The sequence below is a fragment of the Haliotis rubra genome, unplaced genomic scaffold, assembly GCF_003918875.1.
Source record: "Haliotis rubra isolate DU_JTF1 unplaced genomic scaffold, ASM391887v1 Scf29, whole genome shotgun sequence".
NCBI classification, from domain to species: domain Eukaryota; kingdom Metazoa; phylum Mollusca; class Gastropoda; order Lepetellida; family Haliotidae; genus Haliotis; species Haliotis rubra.
Window position 1 is genome coordinate 1837562 of NW_025766957.1, and position 25804 is coordinate 1863365.

Genomic DNA, 25804 nt, shown 5'->3' on the forward strand with positions numbered 1-25804 from the left:
CATGGCAGCGGTCTGTAAATCATTCAGTCTGGACCAGACAATCCAGTGATCAACAGCATGAGCATCGATCAACGCAATTGTATTGTGGACAGGATAGCATACTGACTAAATATTTTAATTTCATTAGCAGCAACTGTACCCATACACTTTTTAACGGTTCGAAATATAGTAAAGAAATCTGTTACTTCCCCTGTAAACACTTAACTGCATTTTTCTCTGTATAACTTGCTACACTTTATTGTGTTCATTGTATTCCTACTACACATGGGCCAACGGCCAATAAAACCGAAAAAAATGAATTGATTTCAATATCGAACTTTGCTAGACTAACGAAATGACCGGCTCACTCAGTCAAGATAGAGGTGAGGTGAAATTGGGTTTAACGTCGTACTTGGGAATATTTCGCTCATATGACGACGTGCATGCGTGTGTATGTGTATGTGCGGCTGCTTGTACTAGCCCAGACTGAAGCTGGTTTTATAGTGCTAGCCAACTGAGATGACATGCCGCAGTGAAGCATGAATACTCACTCAAGATAGAAGCATGTATGGGTATAAGTGCTGAATGTGTACAACAGTCGTCAAAGACACAAACCTCAGTTATGTTCACATCTTCAAAGGCGAGGATGTCCCTGGCGGCGACAACGTTGCCGTGAATAGCGGCGTAGTGAAGAGGAGTCTGGCCATATGTGTCTTGCAAGGTGAAGTCGGCGCCATTCTCTTTCAGCTTTGGGACACACGAAGATCCCGACCAAACTTGGTCCATCTGATAACAATCATAATCATCATCATTATCATCACTACAATCGTTATTGTTCTTGTTGCTGTTTTATCAAGGAATTGGTTTTCTTACAGCATTTTGTTTAATCAGTTTTTTGCAGTTGTCCGCAAAAGGTAGTTTCAGTGTAACAGGATATGTTTAAACGTTACTCCTGCATTAGCACTTTCTTCGTCATTTCTTGTGGATAAAATGACAAACGCCCTGACTCACTTCCCACACCCACTATACCCTTACCATAAACCTACAATCTCGTGTGTTTGGTTCAATCAATATATGGATACCCCCCTTTAAGAATCCTAGATCCGTTACTCACGCTCTGTGGGGCCGTCCGGTCGGTTTTGAGCTTCTTGCCCCTGACGGGCATTGCGGCATAGTGGGCGGGGCATGCCCCCTCTTCTTCCCCTCTGATGTTGACATCTGAGGAATATAGGGGATTAAAATAGAACTCTGTCCTTGCAGAATAAACTACGAGATACACGGAAATAAAGGATAATTTCAGTCCTGGAGACTCTTATGATTTATGAAAAAATAATAATTCAAAATTCCCCTGGCTAATAGTTTATCATTCTTGGTATTACCAATAGTTTTTTCATCTGAGAAAATGGGATATAAATGGCGACATCATTGTGAGTGAGTGAGTAAGTCATATCACGAAGGGGGACACCAGAAATGGGCTTCACACGTTGTGCCCATGCGGGGAATCGAACCCGGGACTTTGGCATGACGAACCAACGCCTTAACCACTAGGCTACCCGCCGCCCTTCTTTGTTTGAACACGGTCTCATGAAATCAATATATCACATTATCTGAGACATAAAATCGATATTGCAGTGGAACTACTTTCAGTCTACCTCAATGCTATAATGGTTTTTGGAGCAACAACCCGTGTCACAAAGCAGTTGTTGCTCCTAATAATATAACATCGATTTACGGTCGCTTGTGAATAGAGACCCAAACAGTAAGAAATACACAACAACATTTGCCTTTTCTATCAAATAACATCTATCTCTCATCTCAAGAGATTTATAACAACGTTGCAAATTTACGTTGAGGAAACGTTACGCTTTGGGCTCCTCACAACGTTATAACAACGTTTCTTATAACTTGGTGTCACGATAGTTTTTTGTAAAACTTTTCACTTTGAGATTCTTTCTTCACTATTCAGCTACAGCTTCAGAAAACACCCGACCAAAACAACATGCAAATTGACGAATAAACATTGAAGTGAATTTCTGCTTTGTTTCTTATGCACTGTTCAATACTGTGAAAACTATTCAACTATTAACGTTAAATAGAACGTTAAAACAACGTAAAATACGTTAGCATCAAATAACTTATAGACCTTGTGGCGACGTCAGGCCACAACGTTGTGACAACGTAAATGGGAGTCCACAGAATAACGTTGTAACAACGAAAGCAAAACGCTGAAACAACGTTGTGATAACGTGAAATTGTTAGCTGGGAATTAGGTTGTTTCGTATCGAGGGTTAGTATCATCATCACCTGCTTTGTTCTTCAGCAGTATGTCCACTACATCCGGGTGGTTGTACTGGGCAGCGTAGTGGAGTGGGGTCAGGCCTATCTCATCCTGTGAGTTCACGTGCTTCTCGATATCCTTCCCCAGGGCGTTGATAATCGCCTCCAGCGTCGAGGCATCGCCCTCTCGTGCGCACTAATATATGTACGACACTACGTTATTTACTTCAAATTGGATTATAGTGAACTGATATTCATTAAACATTGAGACTGTGTATCGAGATTGTTAAAAAAAGAATAAAATATCAAAGCAGTGTTAACTTTTAAACAATTTTTATTGTGAGACATGAGCATGACATCACGGGAGAAACGCTTATGATTCCCATCAGGTCTTCCTCTTTTGAGACATACATATAAAATGGTTAGTATATTTGCTTAATCGTAACGCTGAAGTTTTCAAAGTAAAAACTGGTCAACTAACTTAAGCATTCTAGTATTTCTCAAAGAGTGAGTGAGTTTAGTTTTACGCTGCACTCAGCAATATTCCAACTATATGGCGGCGGTCTGTAAATAATCGTGTCTTGATCAGACAATCCAGTGATCAACAGCATGAGCATCGATCTACGCAATGGGGATACAATGACATGTGTCAACCAAGTCAGCGAGGCTGAAAACCCGATCCCGTTAGTCTCCTCTTACGACAAGCATGGGTCACTGAAGATAAATTCTAACCCGGATCTTCACGGGTCTCTCAAAGGCATGTTCTCATTTCGCCTACATCCCAATTCGCCTACAGTCTTAAAACAATATTTCATGGTCTGTAGACTGTTGATTACGCAATGGTAAACTAGCACCCCTATAATCTAAAACTGGACTCTTCTAGTTGAAGTAGTTGAAGGACAAAAAGACATTTTTTTAAAGAATTTATTTCTGTTATTTGTCTCTTATTTATTTACTCTGTTATTTGTCCATTTTCCGATCACAATGATATTCACATCATATAACATCATATCACATATGCTTAGTGTTAAGGAAGTTTACTTGTGCGGATGTCCATTCTCACTTCATCACGAACACGTTGTCTCAGTCTGAACTTCTTAGTGGATGCACCAATCCTCTTTACTCAGCTACATATCCTTATAACAACTGAGTATTTTACATTGAGAAATTAACTACATATCACCATTGCTTTTACAATTTAGATTGTGCATTAAGCCTTTTCATTTTATTTTAACTGAACTGAACTTTATTCCAACTCAGGCCACAGGCAGCGGCATATGAGGTTACATATATGTTACAATTAAATATATTCACATAGTGTGTGCAGTCGAGTATTTCATGTATACAGATGAATAAGTAATATATATATATTGATAGATAGATAGATAGATTGCAAATCTATCTACAAATAGATTGCATAAAGATAATAGAAATAATTAGATGGAATATTCTTACCGATGACTCTTAAAAGCATTTATGATAATATTACAGAATACTTTTGCTCCAGCGACCTGTTTTAATGGGTATGTTATGATTTACTGTTTCATAACGTAACAATGCCTTTGAACAGTTATCATTTAAAATATCCAAATATTTACTCAACCTTAAATCTAAGTTAGATAAGGAGCTATATATATACGCCTCTTCTAGTTTACATTCAAAATTTTGGGAATTCCAGATATAACTAAGTCCAATTTCGTCCAAAACATATCTAATGTTATTATCCATTTATGCTTACTTTTTCCAAAATGTGTGTCGTAAAAAAGTAATTTAGACATGAGTAAGGATAATTTACCTAATTAGTATGGCACTGACCAGTGAGTCAGGTTCATTATAAGAGTAGGGGTGCATTTTCTAATCCCAATTAGCCTACATTGTTTTTGTATGCGATATGGGATGTAGGCGAATTGAGGTGTAGGCGAAACCCTCTAAAAGATGATTGGTCAGAGGAAGCTATCTGACGCCATACTGTTATATTTTTAAAATAATAATATATAGCATCATCCATCACTGATATGTTCCTGACAAAATAGGTCTGATAAGGCATTCAAAATCATATAATTAAGAATAATTTAATAAGATAATTTATATATGTCCTGATGAACTAATAATTGCATAGTAAGCTGAAAGTGTCTGAGAAGGTCAACGCAAAGGTCGATTATCTGCGTAGCATTTTGTTCGAATTCAGATCGTTATTAATGTACGTGACTGGGATCCTGTCTAGCTTAACAAGTAACCAGGCAATTTCAATGACACATAACATAATTCACTTATCACCAACGGCCTTGTTGAAGTTTCTTTGAGAAGAAAGGTTGTTCTCACTACAATTAATGTCAAAGGTGCTGTTTGTTATAAGGTTTCTGTAACCTAAAATAATATTCGAGGTTTGAACATGTCTCATGTGAGTTCAATCGACACTGTGGACACAAAACAGCCTAAAACAGCCTATGTGGCAGCGCAAACTAATACTGAAACCAGTTTAACAATATACGCGCAACATCTCCGTTAACGATGTCGTCACAAACCTCATGAATACGTGACGTAGGTGAGGGGTCACTTTCTTCCTCCCGTTTTAAACGCCGGGCTGACATCTCATTTCTTCCAAACAAAACGATTTAAACTCGGTATCAAATAGCATGGTCACAATGCACGTTGGGACGTAACATGCACGATGCACGAACATCACGTGCTTACCATGAGCATATCGAGATTTTAGCTGCGGTCTGATCAACGCAACATGTCAGCTCCATTATTTAGTGTATTTTGATCTGTTGATGAAAACATCATTGGCGCATCGTCTTTTCAGCAAACAGCAGATTCGAACGCTACCGTAAAACTCTGATCCTTTCAAATACAACTCTTAAAATATATAGTGGCTGGGGAACAGGTATCGACAATACCCCGTTATAACACGCATGTGATTGCAACTCTTGAACTTTTTATCATTTTCTTTAGAGGAGTCTCTCATTTCCAAGTTTGTATGAGCACAATTTACCCTTGCTTGGAAACATTAAGAATACACAAGAAATGCACTTTCTCCAAGTACAAACTATGCGCGGAGCTGTCAAGTGACAATGCGATGCCCATTCAGTTCAGATGCTGCTTTCAACACGTCTTTTTCAAACAGAAATAAGATAAAGTATTTAAATTTTGCACAATTAAAACACAGAAATATGTACATCGCGATTCCTTAAATCAATGATAAATAGTGACATAGGTAAGGGTGTAAAAGATCCGTTTCTTTTTTATTGTCGTAGAAACTGCTGAGTGAGTGAGTGAGTTTGGTTTTACGCCGCTTTTAGCAATGTTCCAGCAATATCACGGCGGGGGACACCAGAAATGAGCTTCACACATTGTACCCATGTGGGGAATCGACCCGGGTCTTCGGCGTGACGAGCCAACACTTTAACCATCAGGCAACAAACAAACACACACACACACACACACACACACACACACACACACACACACACACACACACACACACACACACACACACACACACACACACACACACACACACACACACAAACCCACACACACACAACACACACACACACACACACCACCCACACACACCACACCACCCACACACACCCACCCCCCGAAACTGCTGAATACTAATTGAAGTATTGTTAGTTAATCACACCTAAAACATTAGTATTAATTTGCAAATGTTACTAATAAAACAATTTGTTAGTTGAAGGTACAATCACTACAAACGGTTAGATGTTACAACTGATATAATGATCTATCTTTCAATTGCTTCCCATTTATAACATCATGGCGCGAACTGTTTGTATGTGTTTGGCTGGTACGTGACTAGAGCTTTCTGATTCGAAAACGTCTCATGTCTTCACGTAATTCGTAGTTCATGCGTGTCCCCACGTAACCATTGCTTCATTCACGGCTCCACGTAACTCGTAGTTCATGCGCGTCCCCACGTAACTCGTAGTTCATGCTCGGTCTCCACGTAACCGTTGTTCATGCGTGTCTCCACGTAACTCGTAGTTCATCCGTGTCCCCACGTATCCGTAACCATCCACGGTTCTCACGGCTCCACGTAACTCGTAGTTCATGCGTGTCCCCACGTAACTCGTAGTTATTCCATGTCTACACGCAACTCGTTGGTCATCCGTGTCTCTACGTAACTCGTAGTTTATCCGTGTCTCTACGTAACTCGTAGTTCATGCGTGTCTCCACGTAACCATTACTTCATTCACGGCTCCACGTAACTCGTAGCTAATGCATGTTTTCACGCTACTTGTCGCCTCCGCCAAGTTACCTGCCTACTGCTGAAGCTGCTGTTACTGCTGCTACTACTAATACTACTACTGCTTCTGCTACTACTACTGCTGCTGCTACTCCTACTACTTCTACCACAGGGGCGTAGAAACAGCCCCCTCTGAAAACCGTTCCTACGCCCCTGTACCACTACTACTACTACTACTACTACTACTACTACTACTACTACTACTACTACTACTACTACTACTACAACTACTACTACTACTACTACTGCTGCTAAAAGTACTACAACAGAACCAATACTATAACTGCTGGTACAACTTGCCTGAACCATTTCCTGTGTTATGCGTTCTGGTGAAACGAGTGTTTCAAGTGAACAGTCGAGACGGGTTTGTCTGCCAGGCACCCTGTAGGGGAAGGCAGCCAATGCACCTGTGACTGTGGAAAACCGCTTCAAATGCTACAAAGAATCAGTTAATTTTTAATCAATATTCTGGATTAATATATGTATCCCTGTTCATGTTTCAAAATGATTCAGTAAAAGCCTTTTTATTTTTTTTAAAATTGTGGTATTTAACCTTAAGTATGGTTTTACGCCGCTTTTTAGCAGAATTCCAGCAACATCACAGCGGGGACACCAGAAAGGGGCTTCACACATTGTACCCATGTGAGGAATCGGACCTGGGTCTTCGCCTTGACGAACGAACGCTTTAACCACTAGGCTACCCCACCGCCCCTTTAACCTAAGACCTGGAAGGAATTACCCAACGTTACATTGGCCGGATTAGGTGTGACGATTATCCGTTTTAATGTCATTAGAGTGTAGTATTGACCCTTTGAATATCATATGTTGTGATACAAGTTGGTAGTTTTAGAACGAATGGATACCGAATTATATATGTTTTCCGTTCTTTGTTATTTTGTACAGTGATTCACTTATACATTATATCCAATGGCCCAGAGGAATTACACATGTGTGCAGCATGTATCCTAATTAATCTACCGAATGTATACTCGATGAATATAACTGATAATAATACTAAATATAACGTATATATTAAAATACCTACACTGCATATTTCTATACATTTACATTAAATCGTTCGTATAACTAGATTTTAAAACTGTCTGTACAAACAAGCTATCACATAGTGAGTATAGTTTTACGCCGATTTTAGCAATATTCCAGCATTATGACGGAGGGGGAACACCAGAAATGGGCTTCACACATTGTACCCATATGGGAATTGAACCCGGGTCTTTGGCGTGACGAGCGAACACTTTAACTACAAGACTACCCCACCGCCCCTATCGCATAGACACTGTCATCAAAGCCATGTGGGTAATTTAGAGACTGGTTTTGGAGATATTCCACTGGAAAACCTGAAGTGACGATTTGGGAAAGTTTTCGTAGGAATAAATACTGACTGCTAAAATTATGTTGAGCATTCACTGAAAAGTAATTTGGGTGAAAATCGCGACAAATACGTCACTAAAGCATTCACCCACAGTGATCAGTCCAATGGCGTCTGTGGAGGGAAGTCGAATATGTCATTAATAGTTAGTTACTGATTAGCAGTTCAGAATCAAAAACACGGTCTTCACACAGAGCTGAGTTACTAAGGAAAACGACATACCTTCTGTAGTTTGGGCGAACCCATAGAACTGTCGCTATCCATGTCAACCACCTCTATGCCTCGACCTACCCCCGATGCTGGCGACTGGTTACCCGACACTGCCTCAAGTTCCATTCTGGATTAGCAACGGCTGATCGCCCACGTCGGATTAGTGGCCAAAGACTGGTTCTGCCCTCTGTTAAACATAAAGCTGAAGCTCTTCCATTATCAACCGAACAGCTTATAACTTCTTTGAGAGGCATTTTAGAAGTTGTAAAGATGAAGGAAAAACCAACTTCTGTGGATAGTCAACTTCTTTATAGCAATGATTGCGGCGTTTCGGTATAGATACTAACACCGTTATCAATGAATGGCATATCGTGCAAGATCATATTATTTATTCCATAGTGTAAAGATTATAACGGATAACAAGGCGGTACGTAGGCTATGTGCATTAATGGATTAACCACCAATGAAAGAGTATGTCAGGGTCTTACCTTGACCGATTTAAAATCAGGACCAAAGGAAATCCAAAGAACCGTACAAGGGGGCCGTATTAATTGATGACATACTTTAATGTAAGGTCATAAGCTTCATAACGAGACCCTTTGTTATTGGAGGGAGTTTAGTAAAATGAATGACTGTGTACCCCTCGGATTACTGTATACGTGTTTTCTTTGCGTGTTTAAATACATCTGTGCGTTCATTTCAGCGTCGTGTAAAACCCTGCAGTATATAGTGGCCCATACTTCGTCTCATACTAAGTAATCTGAACCAACATCACACATATCACACTCCACACTCAGTAACCTGCAACCAACATCACACATCACACACACCACACTCAGTAACCTGCAACCAACATCACACATATCACACACCACACTCAGTAACCTGCAACCAACATCACACACTTCAGTAACCTACAACCAACATCTCTCATCACACACCTCACACTCAGTAACCTGCAACCAACATCACACATCACACACCCTACGCTTAGTTACCTGCAACCAACATACCACAGCACACACCCCACACTCAGTAACTTGCAACCAACATACCACATTACACACCCCACGCTCAGTTACGTGCAACCAACATCACACATCACACACCCCACGCTCAGTAACCTGCAACCAACATCTCTCATCACACACACCACACTCAGTAATCTGAACCAACATCACACATCACACACACCACACTCAGTAACCTGCAACCAACACCTCACATCACACACCCCACACTCAGTAACCTGCAACCAACATCACTCACATCACACACCCCACACTCAGTAACCTGCAACCAACATCCCACATCACACACCCCACACTCAGTAACCTGCAACCAACATCTCACATCACACACCCCACACTCAGTAACCTGCAACCAACATCACTTACACACCCCACGCTCAGTTACCTGCAACCAACATCACACACCCCACACTACGCAGTAACCTGCAACCAACATACCACACATCCCACGCTCAGTAACATGCAACCAACATCACATCACACATCACACACCCTACCAGCAGTCACCTGCAACCAACATCACAGCACACACCTCACACTCAGTAACCTGCAACCACACACACCCCACATCACACACCCCACACTCAGTAACCTGCAACCAACATCACACACATCACACACCCCACGCTCAGTAACCTGCAACCAACATCACACATTCACACACCCCACGCTCAGTAACCTGCAAACCAACAACATCACACATCACACACCCCACGCTCAGTAACCTGCAACCAACATCATACCCCACACTCAGCCAACACACACCCCACACTCAGTTACCTGCAACCAACATCACACATCCCACGCTCAGTAACCTGCAACCAACATCACACACCCCACGCTCAGTAACCTGCAAACCACACACACCACACATCACACACCCTACACTCAGTAACCTGCAACCAACATCTCACAACACACACACCCCACACTCAGTAACCTGCAACCAACATCCCACATCACACACCCCACACTCAGCAACCTGCAACCAACATCCCACATCACACACCCCACACTCAGTAACTTGCACCCAACATCTCAACATCACACACCCTACGCTCAGTTACCTGCAACCAACATACCACAACACACACCCCACACTCAGTAACTGCAACCAACATACCACAGCACACACACCCACACTCAGTAACCTGCAACCAACATACCACAATCACACACCACTACGCTCAGTTACCTGCAACACATACATGCTCCACAGCACACACACCCAGTTACCTGCAACCAACATACGACATCACACACCCCACACTCAGTAACCTGCAACCAACATACCACATCACACACCCCACACTCAGTAACCTGCAACCAACATCACACATTACACACCCCACGGTCAGTAACCTGCAACCAACATCACACATTATAGGTAACCCCACGCATCACACTCAGTTACCTGCAACCAACATCACACACATCACACACCCCACGCTCAGTTACCTGCAACCAACATCACATTTACACACCCCACGCTCAGTAACCTCCAACCAACATCACACACCCCACGCTCAGTAACCTGCAACCAACATCACACATCCCCACGCTTCAGTAACCTGCAACCAGCATCACACATCACACATCACACACCCTACTCTCAGTAACCTGAAACCAACATACCACAGCACACACACCCCACGCTCAGTAACCTGCATCCAACATCACACTTTACACACCCAAACGCTCAGTAACCTGCAACCAACATCCACACAGCACACACTCCCACACTCAGTAACTTCCAACCAACATACCACAAGACACACCCTACGCTCAGTAACCTGCAACCAACATACACCACAGCACACACCCCACACTCAGTAACTAACTGCAACCAACATACGACAGCACACACCCCACACTCAGTAACCTGCAAACCAACATACCACATCAGACACCCCACACTCAGTAACCTGCAACCAACATCACACATTACACACACCCCACGGTCAGTAACCTGCAACCAACATCACACATTACACACCCCACGCTCAGTTACCTGCAACCAACATCACACATCACACACCCCACGCTCAGTTACCTGCAACCAACATCACAATTTCACACACCCCACGCTCAGTTACCTCCAACCAACATCTCACACACACACCCCACGCTCAGTAACCTGCAACCAACATCACACATCCCACGCTCAGTAACCTGCAACCAGCATCACACATCACGCATCACACCCCTACTCTCAGTTACCTGAAACCAACATACCACAGCACACACCCCACGCTCAGTAACCTGCATCCAACATCGCACTTTACACACCAAACGCTCAGTAACCTGCAACCAAACATACCACAGCACACACCCCACACTTAGTCACTTGCACCCAACATCTAACATCACACACCCTACGCTTAGTTACCTGCAACCAACATACCACAGCACATACCCCACACTCAGTAACTTGCAACCAACATACCACAGCACACACCCCACACTCAGAAACCTGCAACCAACATCACACATCACACACCCTACGCTCAGTAACCTGCAACCAACATACCACAGCACACACCCCCCACACTCAGTAACTTCCAACCAACATACCACAAGACACACCCCCCTACGCTCAGTTACCTGCAACCAACATACCACAGCACACACCCCAGGTTCAGTAACTGGCAACCAACATACGACAGCACACACCCCACACTCAGTAACCTGCAACCAACATACCACATCAGACACCCCACACTCAGTAACCTGCAACCAACATCACACATTACACACCCCACGGTCAGTAACCTGCAACCAACATCACACATTACACACCCCACGCTCAGTTACCTGCAACCAACATCACACATTACACACCCCACGCTCAGTTACCTGCAACCAACATCACAATTTACACACCCCACGCTCAGTTACCTCCAACCAACATCACACACCCCACGCTCAGTAACCTGCAACCAACATCACACATCCCACGCTCAGTAACTTGCAACCAGCATCACACATCACGCATCACACACCCTACTCTCAGTTACCTGAAACCAACATACCACAGCACACACCCCACGCTCAGTAACCTGCATCCAACATCGCACTTTACACACCAAACGCTCAGTAACCTGCAACCAACATACCACAGCACACACCCCACACTTAGTCACTTGCACCCAACATCTAACATCACACACCCTACGCTTAGTTACCTGCAACCAACATACCACAGCACATACCCCACACTCAGTAACTTGCAACCAACATACCACAGCACACACCCCACACTCAGAAACCTGCAACCAACATCACACATCACACACCCTACGCTTAGTAACTTGCAACCAACATACCACAGCACACACCCCACACTCAGTAACTTCCAACCAACATACCACAAGACACACCCTACGCTCAGTTACCTGCAACCAACATACCACAGCACACACCCCAGGTTCAGTAACTGGCAACCAACATACGACAGCACACACCCCACACTCAGTAACCTGCAACCAACATACCACATCAGACACCCCACACTCAGTAACCTGCAACCAACATACCACATCAGACACCCCACACTCAGTAACCTGCAACCAACATCACACATTACACACCCCACGGTCAGTAACCTGCAACCAACATCACACATTACACACCCCACGCTCAGTTACCTGCAACCAACATCACACATTACACACCCCACGCTCAGTTACCTGCAACCAACATCACAATTTACACACCCCACGCTCAGTAACCTGCAACCAACATCACACACCCCACGCTCAGTAACCTGCAACCAACATCACAAACCCCACGCTCGGTAACCTGCAACCAACATCACACACTCCACACTCAGTAACCTCCAACCAACATCACACATCCCACACTCAGTTACCTGCAACCAACATCACACATCACACACCCCACGCTCAGTTACCAGCAACCAACATCACACATCACACACCCCACGCTCAGTTACCAGCAACCAACATCACACATCACACACCGTACACTCAGTTACCTGCGACCAACATCACACCCCCCACGCTCAGTTACCAGCAACCAACATCACACATCACACACCGTACACTCAGTTACCTGCAACCAACATGACACTGCCCACTGCCCCACTGCCCACAGGCAGGACTAATTGCCACGGTTCAGCGAGATCGATTACCATCTATGCTGGTGGCTGCAACACTGAAGATGTTTGGACAGACACATAACAGCACCTGCTTAGCCCCACTGGCATGCATTACTAATACATGAGTTACGCCAAACAGAACTACACGTGTGTATACCATCACGCAAACTCGCCTGTGAATGTTTAAATAAACGCACAAGAGGCAGCGTAAATACGTTTTGCAAGTAAACCAATTGTAGCAAGCGACGATCGCTTTTATCTGAGATAAATGACACGTAGAGTGGTCAGTGTTTGGTTAGTGACCTATAAGTTTACTTAGTGTTTAACACCGCAACATCCGATGTTCCAGCTACAAGACGTTGACCTGATCCAAAATACCCATGCTGACAGTCAACATAGAAGTGAAGTGAATGAGTGCGGCAGAAAACAACAAACAACCCCATTTATCTCTCCATGTATCTCTATTTCGTCTGTCACTTTTCCATCTGCTCTCTTTCTCCCTATACTTTTAACTGATCCCCGTATTGCTAGTTTCCCGTCCCAGATATTCCCTGTTCTCCCTATCCATATCGATAGTCTTTCTCTTGTATTTCTCAACGATGGTATTGCTTTTCACGGCTCTTTATTCCTCCTTCTCTCGGTCCCTCTCTATCTTTCTTTCCCCATAAAATTTAATTCACTAATGCGTGTTTTCTAACACAAATAAAAGATAGCCCTTCATCATTCAATTGTCATGGCATTGGTAATACTTTGTCACACCACTTAGCTTATATACTCCCAAACAAAAGAAAGATGATTAGCCCTTATCGTTCAATAGCTAGAACATGAATATTTAGAGTTTACTTTGCCATTTTACTTCACTCTCTTAATCCCAAACACAAACAAAGATAAGATTTTGCCATTCATTTGTCAGAATATAAATATTTTAGAGTCCACTTCGTCAACCTAGGATCCGGCTCGATGTTTATCACCAAGGATACGAGGATACCAAGCCACAGGTTATGGACACACCACATACACCCAGGGTATCACCTCACTATGTCTACATCACAGAGTATATGCAGCATAGTTTCGCCACACACTTAAATCAGGTCAGATCCCATTAACAACTTTTGCATGACATGATTGATATCTTACAAGTACTTTGCAAATAGCAAGGAAATTGACTTTCTCTTAGGATCTTACAGAATCAGTAAACTTGAGACCCGTGAAGATCCGGGTTAGAATTGGACTTCAGTAACCCATGCTTGTCGTAACAGCCGGCTAACGGGATCGGGTGGTCAGACTGGCTGGTTGACACATGTCATCGTATCCCAATTGCGTAGATCGATGCTCGTGCTGTCTATCACTGGATTGTCTGGTCCAGACTCGATTATTCACAGACCACCGCCATATAGCTGGAATATTGCTGAGTGCGGCGTAAAACTATAAATTCACTCACTCACTCAGTAAAGATGACACCTCCGAATCACCAGAAAATGCTCTCGGTATTGAACTACTCCAAAACTGCACAGTTAACTGCTTTAAAACGAAGTGACGGTTGTAACGAACTGTACAGTCCCAGGCACTATATTAAGACAAAATGCGTACAATGAATTGCGGTTTTAACGATTTAATGAAAACAAAATTAGTTGTCAGTTTGAGTTCGTTATAACTGTAGTTGACCGTTATATATTACTATAATCAAAAAAGCTTTGTCCCATTGCTTGACCCACGTAGCCCATGGCTTTGACACAGTATAACATACAGACAAGGAGTGAATGAGTAAGCTTTTACGCCGCGTTTAGCAATGTTCCAGCAACATCACGGCGGGGGAAAACAGAAACGGGTTTCACACATTGTATCCATAGGGGAATCGGCGTGACGAGCGAACACGTTAACCATTAGGCTACCCCACCGCCCCACACAGACAAGACGGATGTACGTTACTTCCTAAGTATCCTGACTGACACAATACCGATAACTGCGTGTAAATTTGATCATACAGTGGGTGGTGTAGTGCACATAAATACTTACACAGGACATGATACAAGTGAATGAGTGAGTTAAGTTTTACGCCGATTTTAGCATTATTCCAGCAACATCACTGCGGGGGACACCAGAAATGGAATTCACACATTGTACCCATGTGGGGAATCGAACCCGGGTGTTTGGCGTGACGAGCGAACGCTTTAACCACTAGGCTACCCCACCGCCCCTATACAAGACAGGAGCATAACTACATTAAGGTCTAGACAGATACTTTCTTTACAAGAACCTCGTGTAAATGAAATTTGGAGCTGATTCAGAGAAAGCAGGAAAGAACGCCAGTGGAGAATGGTTTCTTATAACTATAACTAAGTATTCTTTTTGAAAACCAAAGTCAACGCAAAAAAAGAATATATATAAGAATGTATAAACCTTCAAAGGAAAAGTGACATAAAGCCTGATCGGGTTTGAAGTTCACACAGTTTCGAAATGAATGTCAACAAAGCCGCACTTCGTGTTATGTTGGCGCCTCAAGAACACATCACAATAGAGGTATATACAAGCAGTGCGACTTACCTTGATTGTGGCCTTGACTAATAAGGTGTACACCTACACTGCAGGTAGTGGTTTATGAAATCCTGTCATATATCCATTCAGAGTTGAAATAACCAACCTCGCTATAACGGAGATAAACTTACATCGCGCTACACGGCAGTCGAAACATGAGATCCCGCTCTCGATATCATCATATTTGGTCACTGCGTGAATATTGGTTAGTAATAGTAAGGTCGATCAATAGGTAAACGACCTTCACCTTTGATGTGTCTGACGGAAACCAACTTGTATTGTGGTAGTCATTCAACCGTGTATTTCAGTATAACAGTGACGCTCCTGAACGCCAATGTTCGACACAATGCATGCATTTAGAGGGGACTGTCTGATGGTCGTATGTCACACAATAGTACATTGATCTAGGTATGTTTTGTTCGGAAAGATCAGACTACAGTTCCATTGGTAAAATAACACATATGTAAACAAAGGTAAACTATATATTTCCCAGTGGATCGTTCATGTGTGTTTCAAATGTCGCCTAGTTACCAAACAAAACAAACTCGAACTTCGTCTTCAGAAGTAGAATAAGAGTAGTACTTGTATGACTTCCTCTGAACAAACCCATAATTCTGGAAACATGTATTTTCTTCTAATAATATGGAATCTCTGATAAAAGTAGTCCTTTGTACTATTTTCTATTACACTAATTCCGACTATATCATAATGCGTTTAGTAATCACGATTAAAGTCCAGCTCATCCTTGATCAGGTAAAATGGGATGTTCACTCTCACAGCTATTATTGTTTAGAAGTTGCAGATCAGTGCGGCGGGTAGCCTAGTGGTTAAAGTGTTCGCTCGTCACGCCGAAGACGGGTTCGATTCCCCACATGGGCACAAAGTGTGAAGCCCATTTCTAGTGTCCCCTGCCGTGATATTGCTGGAATGTTGTTAAAAGCGGCGTAAAACTCACTCACTCACTCACTTCTACAAACAATAGCGGTATCAGCTCTTTAATTCCTTAAATTTGTTACCAAACGTTACGGGCCATGTAGGAGAAAAAATACGTGTTGTGTCATTATTTTGTGATTTTCCTTATATATGTACTCCTGTACTATGATGAACAAGAAATCATTTTTTGCGTAGATCGATGCTCATGCTGGTGATCACTGGATTGTCTGGTCCAGACTCGATTATTTACAGACCGCCGCCATATAGCTGGAATATTGCTGAGTGCGGCGTAAAACAAAACTCACTCACTCGTTCTATCATTGTAACTACCATGCTTTATCATGAACTTACAATTACCTTAGTGCTAAGATCATTCAATGAGCACAGTGCAGCAAGGGTTGCTGGGATCGGTTCTTGTTCGTAATTATAGTCATCTATACATTGATAACGGTACCTCACGCTGAGCGGGTAGAGGAAGCTTATCGATGTCCTTCAACGACTTCATTGTAATAACAATAATGTGTCAACTCTGTGTAAAATAACTTAACGTAATCATCGTCAGTATACATCGGTAGTGTGAAACATACAGTGAGGCCAGACATCTGTCAATCACGGCCTCTTGGGAAATCTAAATTCGCTTTAGCAGTCATTAAATCAAGACACACAATCCATTAGTGATTTTCACTGCAGATAGACCCTGGTAGCTGGTAGATAGAGTTATTGAAATTTCAAGATGTCGATCTTAACATTTCAAGAAAATAAGCAGTATGTTTCAATTCATTTCCTGTTCTTTAATGAGTTTGTGGGGCTTTGTTAAACATAGAACTGGAAGATGAACAACATCACGAGAATGTGTAACCCATGTACTAAACCAGTGAAGATCTGGGTTAGAACTGTTTCGGCAAGATTGCTTGTCGTATGGGGCGACTTTGGATCGGGTATTCAGGCTATTCAGACCCCGGAAGCTTGGCTCCGCCAATGAACGTGTATTATGAATTTGTTTGAGAGACATTTCTAGAAGTTGTAAAGAACAAGTCAACTTCTTTATTGCAGTGAATGTGACGTTTTGGTGTAGATACGGTGTTATCGATAGAACATGGTTTTCCTTCATGTATTATGAAGGTTACAATATTAAAATGCTCAAGTATATATTTCAGCCTGTAGAAATGGCAGAGTACGTTAACAATGTGTTTACTTTCGTGTGTGTTGTTTATGTAACAATTGCCAGTCATATTTGAGGAGCATCATGGTATCATAACTGAACAAGTCATCAATACAGATAGAGAACATTACTGGTGTACGTTACATCAATAACAATACAGATAGAGAACATTACTGCTGTTCGTTACATCAATAACAATACAGATAGAGAACATTACTGCTGTACGTTACATCAATAACAATACAGATAGAGAACATTACTGCTGTACGTTACATCAATAACAATACAGATAGAGAACATTACTGCTGTACGTTACATCAATAACAATACAGACAGAGAACATTACTGCTGTTCGTTACATCAATAACAATACAGATAGAGAACATTACTGCTGTACGTTACATCAATAACAATACAGATAGAGAACATTACTGCTGTACGTTAACATCAATAACAATACAGATAGAGAACATTACTGCTGTACGTTACATCAATAACAATACAGATAGAGAACATTACTGCTGTACGTTACATCAATAACAATACAGATAGAGAACATTACTGCTGTGTACGTTACATCAATAACAATACAGATAGAGAACATTACTGCTGTACGTTACATCAATAACAATACAGATAGAGAACATTACTGCTGTACGTTACATCAATAACAATACAGATAGAGAACATTACTGCTGTACGTTACATCAATAACAATACAGATAGAGAACATTACTGCTGTACGTTACATCAATAACAATACAGACAGAGAACATTACTGCTGTACGTTACATCAATAACAATACAGATAGAGAACATTACTGCTGTACGTTACATCAATAACAATACAGATAGAGAACATTACTGCTGTACGTTACATCAATAACAATACAGATAGAGAACATTACTGCTGTACGTTACATCAATAACAATACAGATAGAGAACATTACTGCTGTACGTTACATCAATAACAATACAGATAGAGAACATTACTGCTGTACGTTACATCAATAACAATACAGATAGAGAACATTACTGCTGTACGTTACATCAATAACAATACAGATAGAGAACATTACTGCTGTACGTTACATCAATAACAATACAGATAGAGAACATTACTGCTGTACGTTACATCAATAACAATACAGATAGAGAACATTACTGCTGTACGTTACATCAATAACAATACAGATAGAGAACATTACTGCTGTACGTTACATCAATAACAATACAGATAGAGAACATTACTGCTGTACGTTACATCAATAACAATACAGACAATAGAGAGAACATTACTGCTGTACGTTACATCAATAACAATACAGATAGAGAACATTACTGCTGTACGTTACATCAATAACAATACAGATAGAGAACATTACTGCTGAACATTACGTTACATCAATAACAATACAGACAGAGAACATTACTGCTGTACGTTACATCAATAACAATACAGATAGAGAACATTACTGCTGTACGTTACATCAATAACAATACAGACAGAGAACATTACTGGTGTACGTTACATCAATAACAATACAGACAGAGAGTAACATTACAATGCTGGTGTACGTTACATCAATAACAATACAGATAGAGAACATTACTGCTGTACGTTACATCAATAACAATACAGACAGAGAACATTACTGCTGTACGTTACATCAATAACAATACAGACAGAGAACATTACTGCTGTACGTTACATCAATAACAATACAGATAGAGAACATTACTGGTGTACGTTACATCAATAACAATACAGATAGAGAACATTACTGCTGTACGTTACATCAATAACAATACAGACAGAGAACATTACTGCTGTACGTTACATCAATAACAATACAGATAGAGAACATTACTGCTGTACGTTACATCAATAACAATACAGACAGAGAACATTACAGACAGAGAACTGCTGTACGTTACATCAATAACAATACAGACAGAGAACATTACTGCTGTACGTTACATCAATAACAATACAGATAGAGAACATTACTGCTGTACGTTACATCAATAACAATACAGATAGAGAACATTACTGCTGTACGTTACATCAATAACAATACAGACAGAGAACATTACTGCTGTACGTTACATCAATAACAAATGATTCAAGCCGAGCTGTCCATATTTGATACATAAACATGGTAACATATGGATTATAAAATGGATATTTCTCTACAGAACGGATATTTTGATCAACATTACTTGAATTCGGACCGTGGCTCACCGCTGTGTTCGAGATTCTCCGAGATACTTTATCATTAATTCAGATTGATGATGTATTTTTAACTATTCTTCTCCATGGCTACATAAAAACAAAATCGAAGTGGGGTAAATTATGTCGGTGAAAACGCTGGATCGTCACGCCGAGCCCTGAGCTATAGATTCTCCACATGGATAAAATCTGTGAAGCTCGTGTGTGGTGCCTCGATGTAGATGGGACAACGCAAAATGTGCGAGTTGAATGAAGATGGAAAGCCCTAAGCTAGTGTAAAAAATGTCCATATTTGCCCACTCACTCAGCGTGCTTAACTAATACAATACTAATGAAAACGAAAATGGAAAGGGAGATGGTAATAATGGATATCACTGGTTTATGTGCTTGCTGGCAGTACTGACTAGTTTTTATATCGCAGTCAGCAATATCAGAAACCAATGGACCAACGTAGCTTGCCTGTTCCCTTCAACGATGACATCGTAACTTCTTTGAGAGGCTTTTAGTAGTTGGAGCAGTAAGGAAGGATAACAATATATGGATGAACAACTTCTTTTTTACAGTGAGAGCGACGTTTCGGTGTAGGTTCTAACACCGTTATCAAGCAAACTAAACAGACTGAAAAGGTTTGCAATGAGCACTCTGGTGGCCCATATCATACTTCCTCTAATAACATGTTCTATGTTAACATATGTTATATTTGGGATTACTATGTTCTATGTTACTCGGGGCGGCGGGGTAGCCTAGTGGTTAAAGCGTTCGCTCGTCACGCCGAAGAGGCGGGTTCGATTCCTCACATGGGTACAATGTGTGAAGCCCATTTCTGGTGTCCTCCACCGTGATATTGCTGGAATATTGCTAAAAAGGCGTAAAACTAAACTCGGTGATATACTGAAACCTAGGATCCATGCTTACAATAAGCTTAGATATTTAAACCAAATTAGACCCCACATCATAGTTTTCTGTTGAATCAATGGTTTGATCCTTAGCAAAGTGTGAATAGTATATTTGAACTGAGTATATTCCCTGTTCGGTTTCTCTATATATTCTACTAAGAGGCGAAAATAGTAGTTATATTTGCATTTCGTGTAAACCTTGTACCATCTCCTCCATTTCCGATTTGGCACTTTCACAGAAATCGTTTCAGAATGAAGAATGAATAAAACATTTCAGCAAATGTTTAATCAAAAGAGAAATGATTATAAGGTAATAACAAATTCTGATATTTCTTGGTTTCGAACTTTGAAATATCTTCCTCAGTCTTTGTACTGCAAAATCTTTGAATTCGACAGAGTTACGTCCCTTGTTCAACCCCTTACAGCTCACACAAACGTGCTGTGTATTTGCGGTTGATATTCTTGGTGGAAGCATTCTCGACTATAATAAAGATAATTAAGTGCTTTTATCATAGTCAATTTCTAAAGCAAAACACACATATGCAAAGGAGGCACCGTTAACATTTCTCAACGTCGTGCTAGGGGGCCCACAAAACTTGGAGCGAACTCCAAACTGTCTTGTCTGACAAACAATCAGCTCAGCACCGGCTGATTATATTGTATTATCGGTTTTGCTGTCACTAGCATCTTTTATTTCTTACAGGGTTTGCAATGGAGACTTTGGTCGCCCATATCATACTTCCTCTAATAACATGTTCTATGTTATTCAGCTGTCTTACAACGTTCGTTGCGTTTGTCTCAAGTCAAAATGTTCTCCAATCAAATCCAGGTACGATATCTTATACAGATGACAATTTTACACGCCTTTCGCCCCCATTGCTATTTTTTTTGTCTTTTATATGACCCCGCTTGTGATCGAACCACCGACCTAATTTATCATCCCCTGAGTTATATTTGCTGTTGTTATTGTAGTCCAGCATATAACTAGACGACGTTGCAAGGTGTGCTCTATACGGGTTATACCGTTTTAGGTGTGCTCGATGTAGGCCTTGGATGGAATACGAGTTTATGAACTATTGTTATTGTTGCTGTTGTTATTATTTCAAACCACCAAGGCCCATTTGCACAAGCAATCATAGTGCTACGAAAGTTTTGATTTTATATTAGAGTATGGTAGATAATCTACTTACTAGCCGAAAGCTGCAGCTGTCTGTGACTGCATCACAGCTCTCGACTAGGGAGTTTCGAAACCATCTTAGTTTTGAGGTTGCTTTGTGCAAGTGGGCCCAGGTTTTTCCATGTTTCTTGCTGATAAATGCATTGATATGATTGAAGATAAGAGTGTATACCAACCTAGGAAGTCATAATGGTGACTTTTTTGCCATAACCATGATAACATTCCACTTAGAATATTTATGTCACTGGCCAACTCCACCTCTCATTCTCTCTTTTTCAGATGCTCCAGTTATCAGCCTCTGTCTCCTTGACCTCTGCCTTGTTGTTCTTTTCATTCTTCAACATAAGGTCATGTCAACAGACAGATTCAAGAGGTTCCTTGAATACTGTGGCATCACAGTGGTGGAGAGACTCATCCATGTGGCAGTCACATCCTTTACTCTCATGGTAAGTTGTACATGCCAAGGTGTGTGATGTGTGTTCAGTAATTTTAGAGGTTCAATGACACACCCACTTACTTGTATTTGTGCTGGAACAGGTTACCTGAGTACTGATATTTTCCAACCACATGGACCAATGGACATGTGCCTTTATGACAGCAAAATACATGGAATTTATTAGAGTCAAAACAATTTGAATACAAGAAGACAAAGTCATCAATATCCCCCGCAATGGCAAAATACTCTTCATGATTATGTCTACGAGTTATGATTATGTCAAATATTTAGGTGTGTATATAGAAAAGTGGAAGGAGAGTATTGAAAGGTTTTGAAAGTTCTGCTCCAGAAAGGAGCACTATCACCAATTTCAGTCAAAGTCGAACTTGTTGCCATGGAAACGCCAAAAATATTTAATTCAGAATTCCAAAACTACCAAAAGGCACCAGTACACCACCAGATCCATGTATGTGCCAAGTTTGGTGAAGAAACATTGAACGGTTTTAGAGTTCTGCTCCGGAAAAGACAAATGGGCACTGACAGACGCACGGACACACGGACAGAGTCCATTTTAATACCCCCCAGCAAAACGCGTTGAGGGGGATAATAACTTTCAACAATAATTGTCACTTTATTACATATCACACTATTTCATTCTATACATCACATGCTGTGGTTTATCCACTAAGGAACCTTAGTGCACTAATTGTCAGTTTCCTGATTAGGTTGCATTGCCAAAACAAATATCAGGTTACTGTATTTGACTACATTTGTACCTTGTATTAATTACGTGTCACAGTACTTATAAATGAATATACAAATTTGTCCTTTGTGTTCAGACTGTGTGTGAGGCAGTTGGGTAGCCTAGTGGTTAAAGCGTTTGTTTGCCACGACGAAGACCCAGGTTCAATTCCCCACAAAAATGGGTACAATCATCCTCGATAATCCCCCAGGGTAAACGTTCCGATAAATCTCCACTATACCCTGGATGCATCTACGGCTAGCCAATCAGATAAGCCACCGTTAACAACCGAGTTTCCCAGTGTCAAAAAAGATAGTGGTTGCAGCCGCGAAAGTTTGTTCGCAGTGCGACTCAGATTGGGGAGAAAACAGACAAATTGACAGGTCTGAAATCTGAAAAATATATATGCAAGAACTCCTTCTATCTCTTTCAGAGTACCTCTGCAACAATATATTATTGTGTTGCCAAGTTTAATCGTTTAGATAATTTAAAAAGCGAAAGTGAGTTGTGATTGGTACGTTCAATTTTCTAGCGTAGGCTACTGATTGGATAAAAATCCAACCAAGGGAGGTAATAAAATCATCAGCCGTAGATGCATCCAGGGTATAGTGGAGATTTATTGGAATGGGGTACAATGTGTGAAGCCCATTTCTGCTGTTCCCTGTCGTGATATAGCTGAAATATTGCTAAAAGCAGCATAAAACCAGACTCACTCACTCACAGTCTGTGTGAAATATTTTAGTCTACTATCCCGAATTTGACTCCCAGAACCATTTTATTTTTTAATAGATTACCTGTTTTCATAATGTCCATAGAAATGTACACTATTATTATTATCATCATCATAATTAAACTATAATTAGCTGCAGTTACTTGACCAAACTGAATTTTTGAGCTTTTGATAAGAGTCTGTTTCCCTTGTATATGTTGAAATGTAAAAGTCACCTGTAAAAGTCATAACTTTCTGTGGAAGTTAAGTTAGATCTTCCCACTGACCAGTATCTCAATTAACGATCTAATGTTATGGATATTAGCTTGTGCATGAAAACATAGTTGAACCTGACATATGTGTGTTTGTCTTCAGACTGTGATGTACCTGTGGGAGCCCATCACGAACCCATACCTGTGGTACTTTGACACAAGTGAAAGGTTCTTCCTCTGGCTCTTCTTCTTACTTCTCCATGTGTTCGCCTGGACCATCATGTTTCTGGACGCCCTCACCATGGAGCCACTAGAGATGATAGGACTCAAGCAGGTGTGTACACTTATTTAATAAGACATTGCTTACAGATCGGACTACCCTTGAATGAACAGTGGGAAACGTCTGAAAGGCATGTTATTTATATTGCTGACTGTATCTCGTGAAGATCCGGGATAGATTTGGTCTTCAGCAACCCATGCTTGTCGTAAAAGGTGACAAGTGGGATCTGGTCGTCAGGCTCGCTGACTAGGGTGACACATGTCATCGTATCCCAATTCTGTAAATAATCAAGTTTGGACCAGACAATCCAGTGATCAACAATATGACCATCGATCTACGCAACTGGAATACAATGACATGTGTCAGCCAAGTCAGCAAGCCTGAACACCCAATCCCTTTAGTCACCTCTTACGTCAAGCATGGGTTACTGAAGACCAATTCTAACGGGGACCTCGACAGATCGCTAACATGCCATTAATTCATCGACTCTTATTTCCCAGATCTACAATTACCACATGGAACTTGGCCCACCTTTGCAATATCTACCCAAGATGTTACAGAGATGTTACCGAAGTGTGCGACATCCCGGCCCGGTCCTGTTGGTGCTGGCTCTGTGGGTCCACCCCCAGATGACCTTGGACCGACTGGTCCTTAGCTATCTGTTGACGTGGTTCCTGTGGAGTGGCTACAGGATGACCACCAGACAGTACCGGCATGTCAGTCACTGGTTACTGGAGGCCAGGGAGGAGGTTGTGTTCCACACCAGACACCAGGTGTCCGGTGGACGCAGGCTTGACAGTGCAGACTCTGGCTGTGAAGTGGAGTATTCTGAGTAGGATCAAGATGAAAATGACATCATTGAAATTGTTTCTTGTGCTTGTTGGTAATAATTCTCACTGCCACCCAACCCAAACAGTTTGTCTAGTGTTAAAGAGATGTGGGGGCGGTGGGGTAGGCTAATGGTTAAAGCGTTCACTCGTCAGACCCGGGTTCAAGTCCCCACGTGGGTACAATGTGTGAAGCCCATTTCTAGTGTCCCCCTGCCGTGATATTGCTTGAATACTGCTAGAAGCATTGTAAACCCATACTCAGTCAGTCAAAGAGGTGCTGGAGATTCAGAGCCTGATTTTGTGAAAGTTCCAGAATTGCTTCATTTAGGGTGATAGCATATTTCTGTAAGGGCTGAGCAGAAGGGAAAGTAATATGGT

At 41.5% G+C, this 25804-nt stretch overlaps 2 protein-coding genes across 3 annotated transcripts in view; one reads left to right on the top strand and one right to left on the bottom strand.

Moving 5' to 3' along the window:
* LOC124281812 (transient receptor potential cation channel subfamily A member 1 homolog) overlaps nt 1-16046 on the bottom strand; it is a 36130-nt gene extending 20084 nt beyond the window's left edge. The window contains exons 1-6 of one of the 2 annotated variants that reach the window (XM_046717805.1): nt 15827-16046; nt 8142-8317; nt 6830-6964; nt 2284-2452; nt 1094-1197; nt 595-765 (exon numbers count right to left, since the gene is read on the bottom strand). In XM_046717805.1, coding sequence (XP_046573761.1) covers nt 595-765; nt 1094-1197; nt 2284-2452; nt 6830-6964; nt 8142-8255 — 693 coding nt within the window. In that variant the 5' untranslated portion in view covers nt 8256-8317; nt 15827-16046. Of the gene's footprint in view, nt 1-594; nt 766-1093; nt 1198-2283; nt 2453-4781; nt 4881-6829; nt 6965-8141; nt 8318-15826 lie in introns of those variants that run through there. The other variant, XM_046717806.1, reaches the window with a different exon arrangement.
* Nucleotides 16047-21609: 5563 nt separating this feature from the next.
* LOC124281887 (nurim-like) lies at nt 21610-25518 on the top strand. Its single transcript, XM_046717901.1, has 4 exons — nt 21610-21869; nt 22497-22663; nt 24480-24650; nt 25097-25518. The coding sequence occupies exons 1-4, from the start codon at nt 21752-21754 to the stop codon at nt 25430-25432; spliced, it is 792 nt and encodes a 263-aa protein (XP_046573857.1). The 5' UTR covers nt 21610-21751; the 3' UTR covers nt 25433-25518.
* Nucleotides 25519-25804: the final 286 nt, after the last annotated feature.

What these genes read in the sequence shown, in the direction of transcription:
- LOC124281887 (XM_046717901.1), top strand. Translation starts at nt 21,752, where the DNA reads ATGGAGACTTTGGTCGCCCATATCATACTTCCTCTAATAACATGTTCT. An exon ending in TGTTCTCCAATCAAATCCAG is followed by an intron (nt 21,870 to 22,496) that starts GTACGATATCTT and finishes TCTCTTTTTCAG; the next exon opens with ATGCTCCAGTTATCAGCCTC. An exon ending in TCACATCCTTTACTCTCATG is followed by an intron (nt 22,664 to 24,479) that starts GTAAGTTGTACA and finishes GTTTGTCTTCAG; the next exon opens with ACTGTGATGTACCTGTGGGA.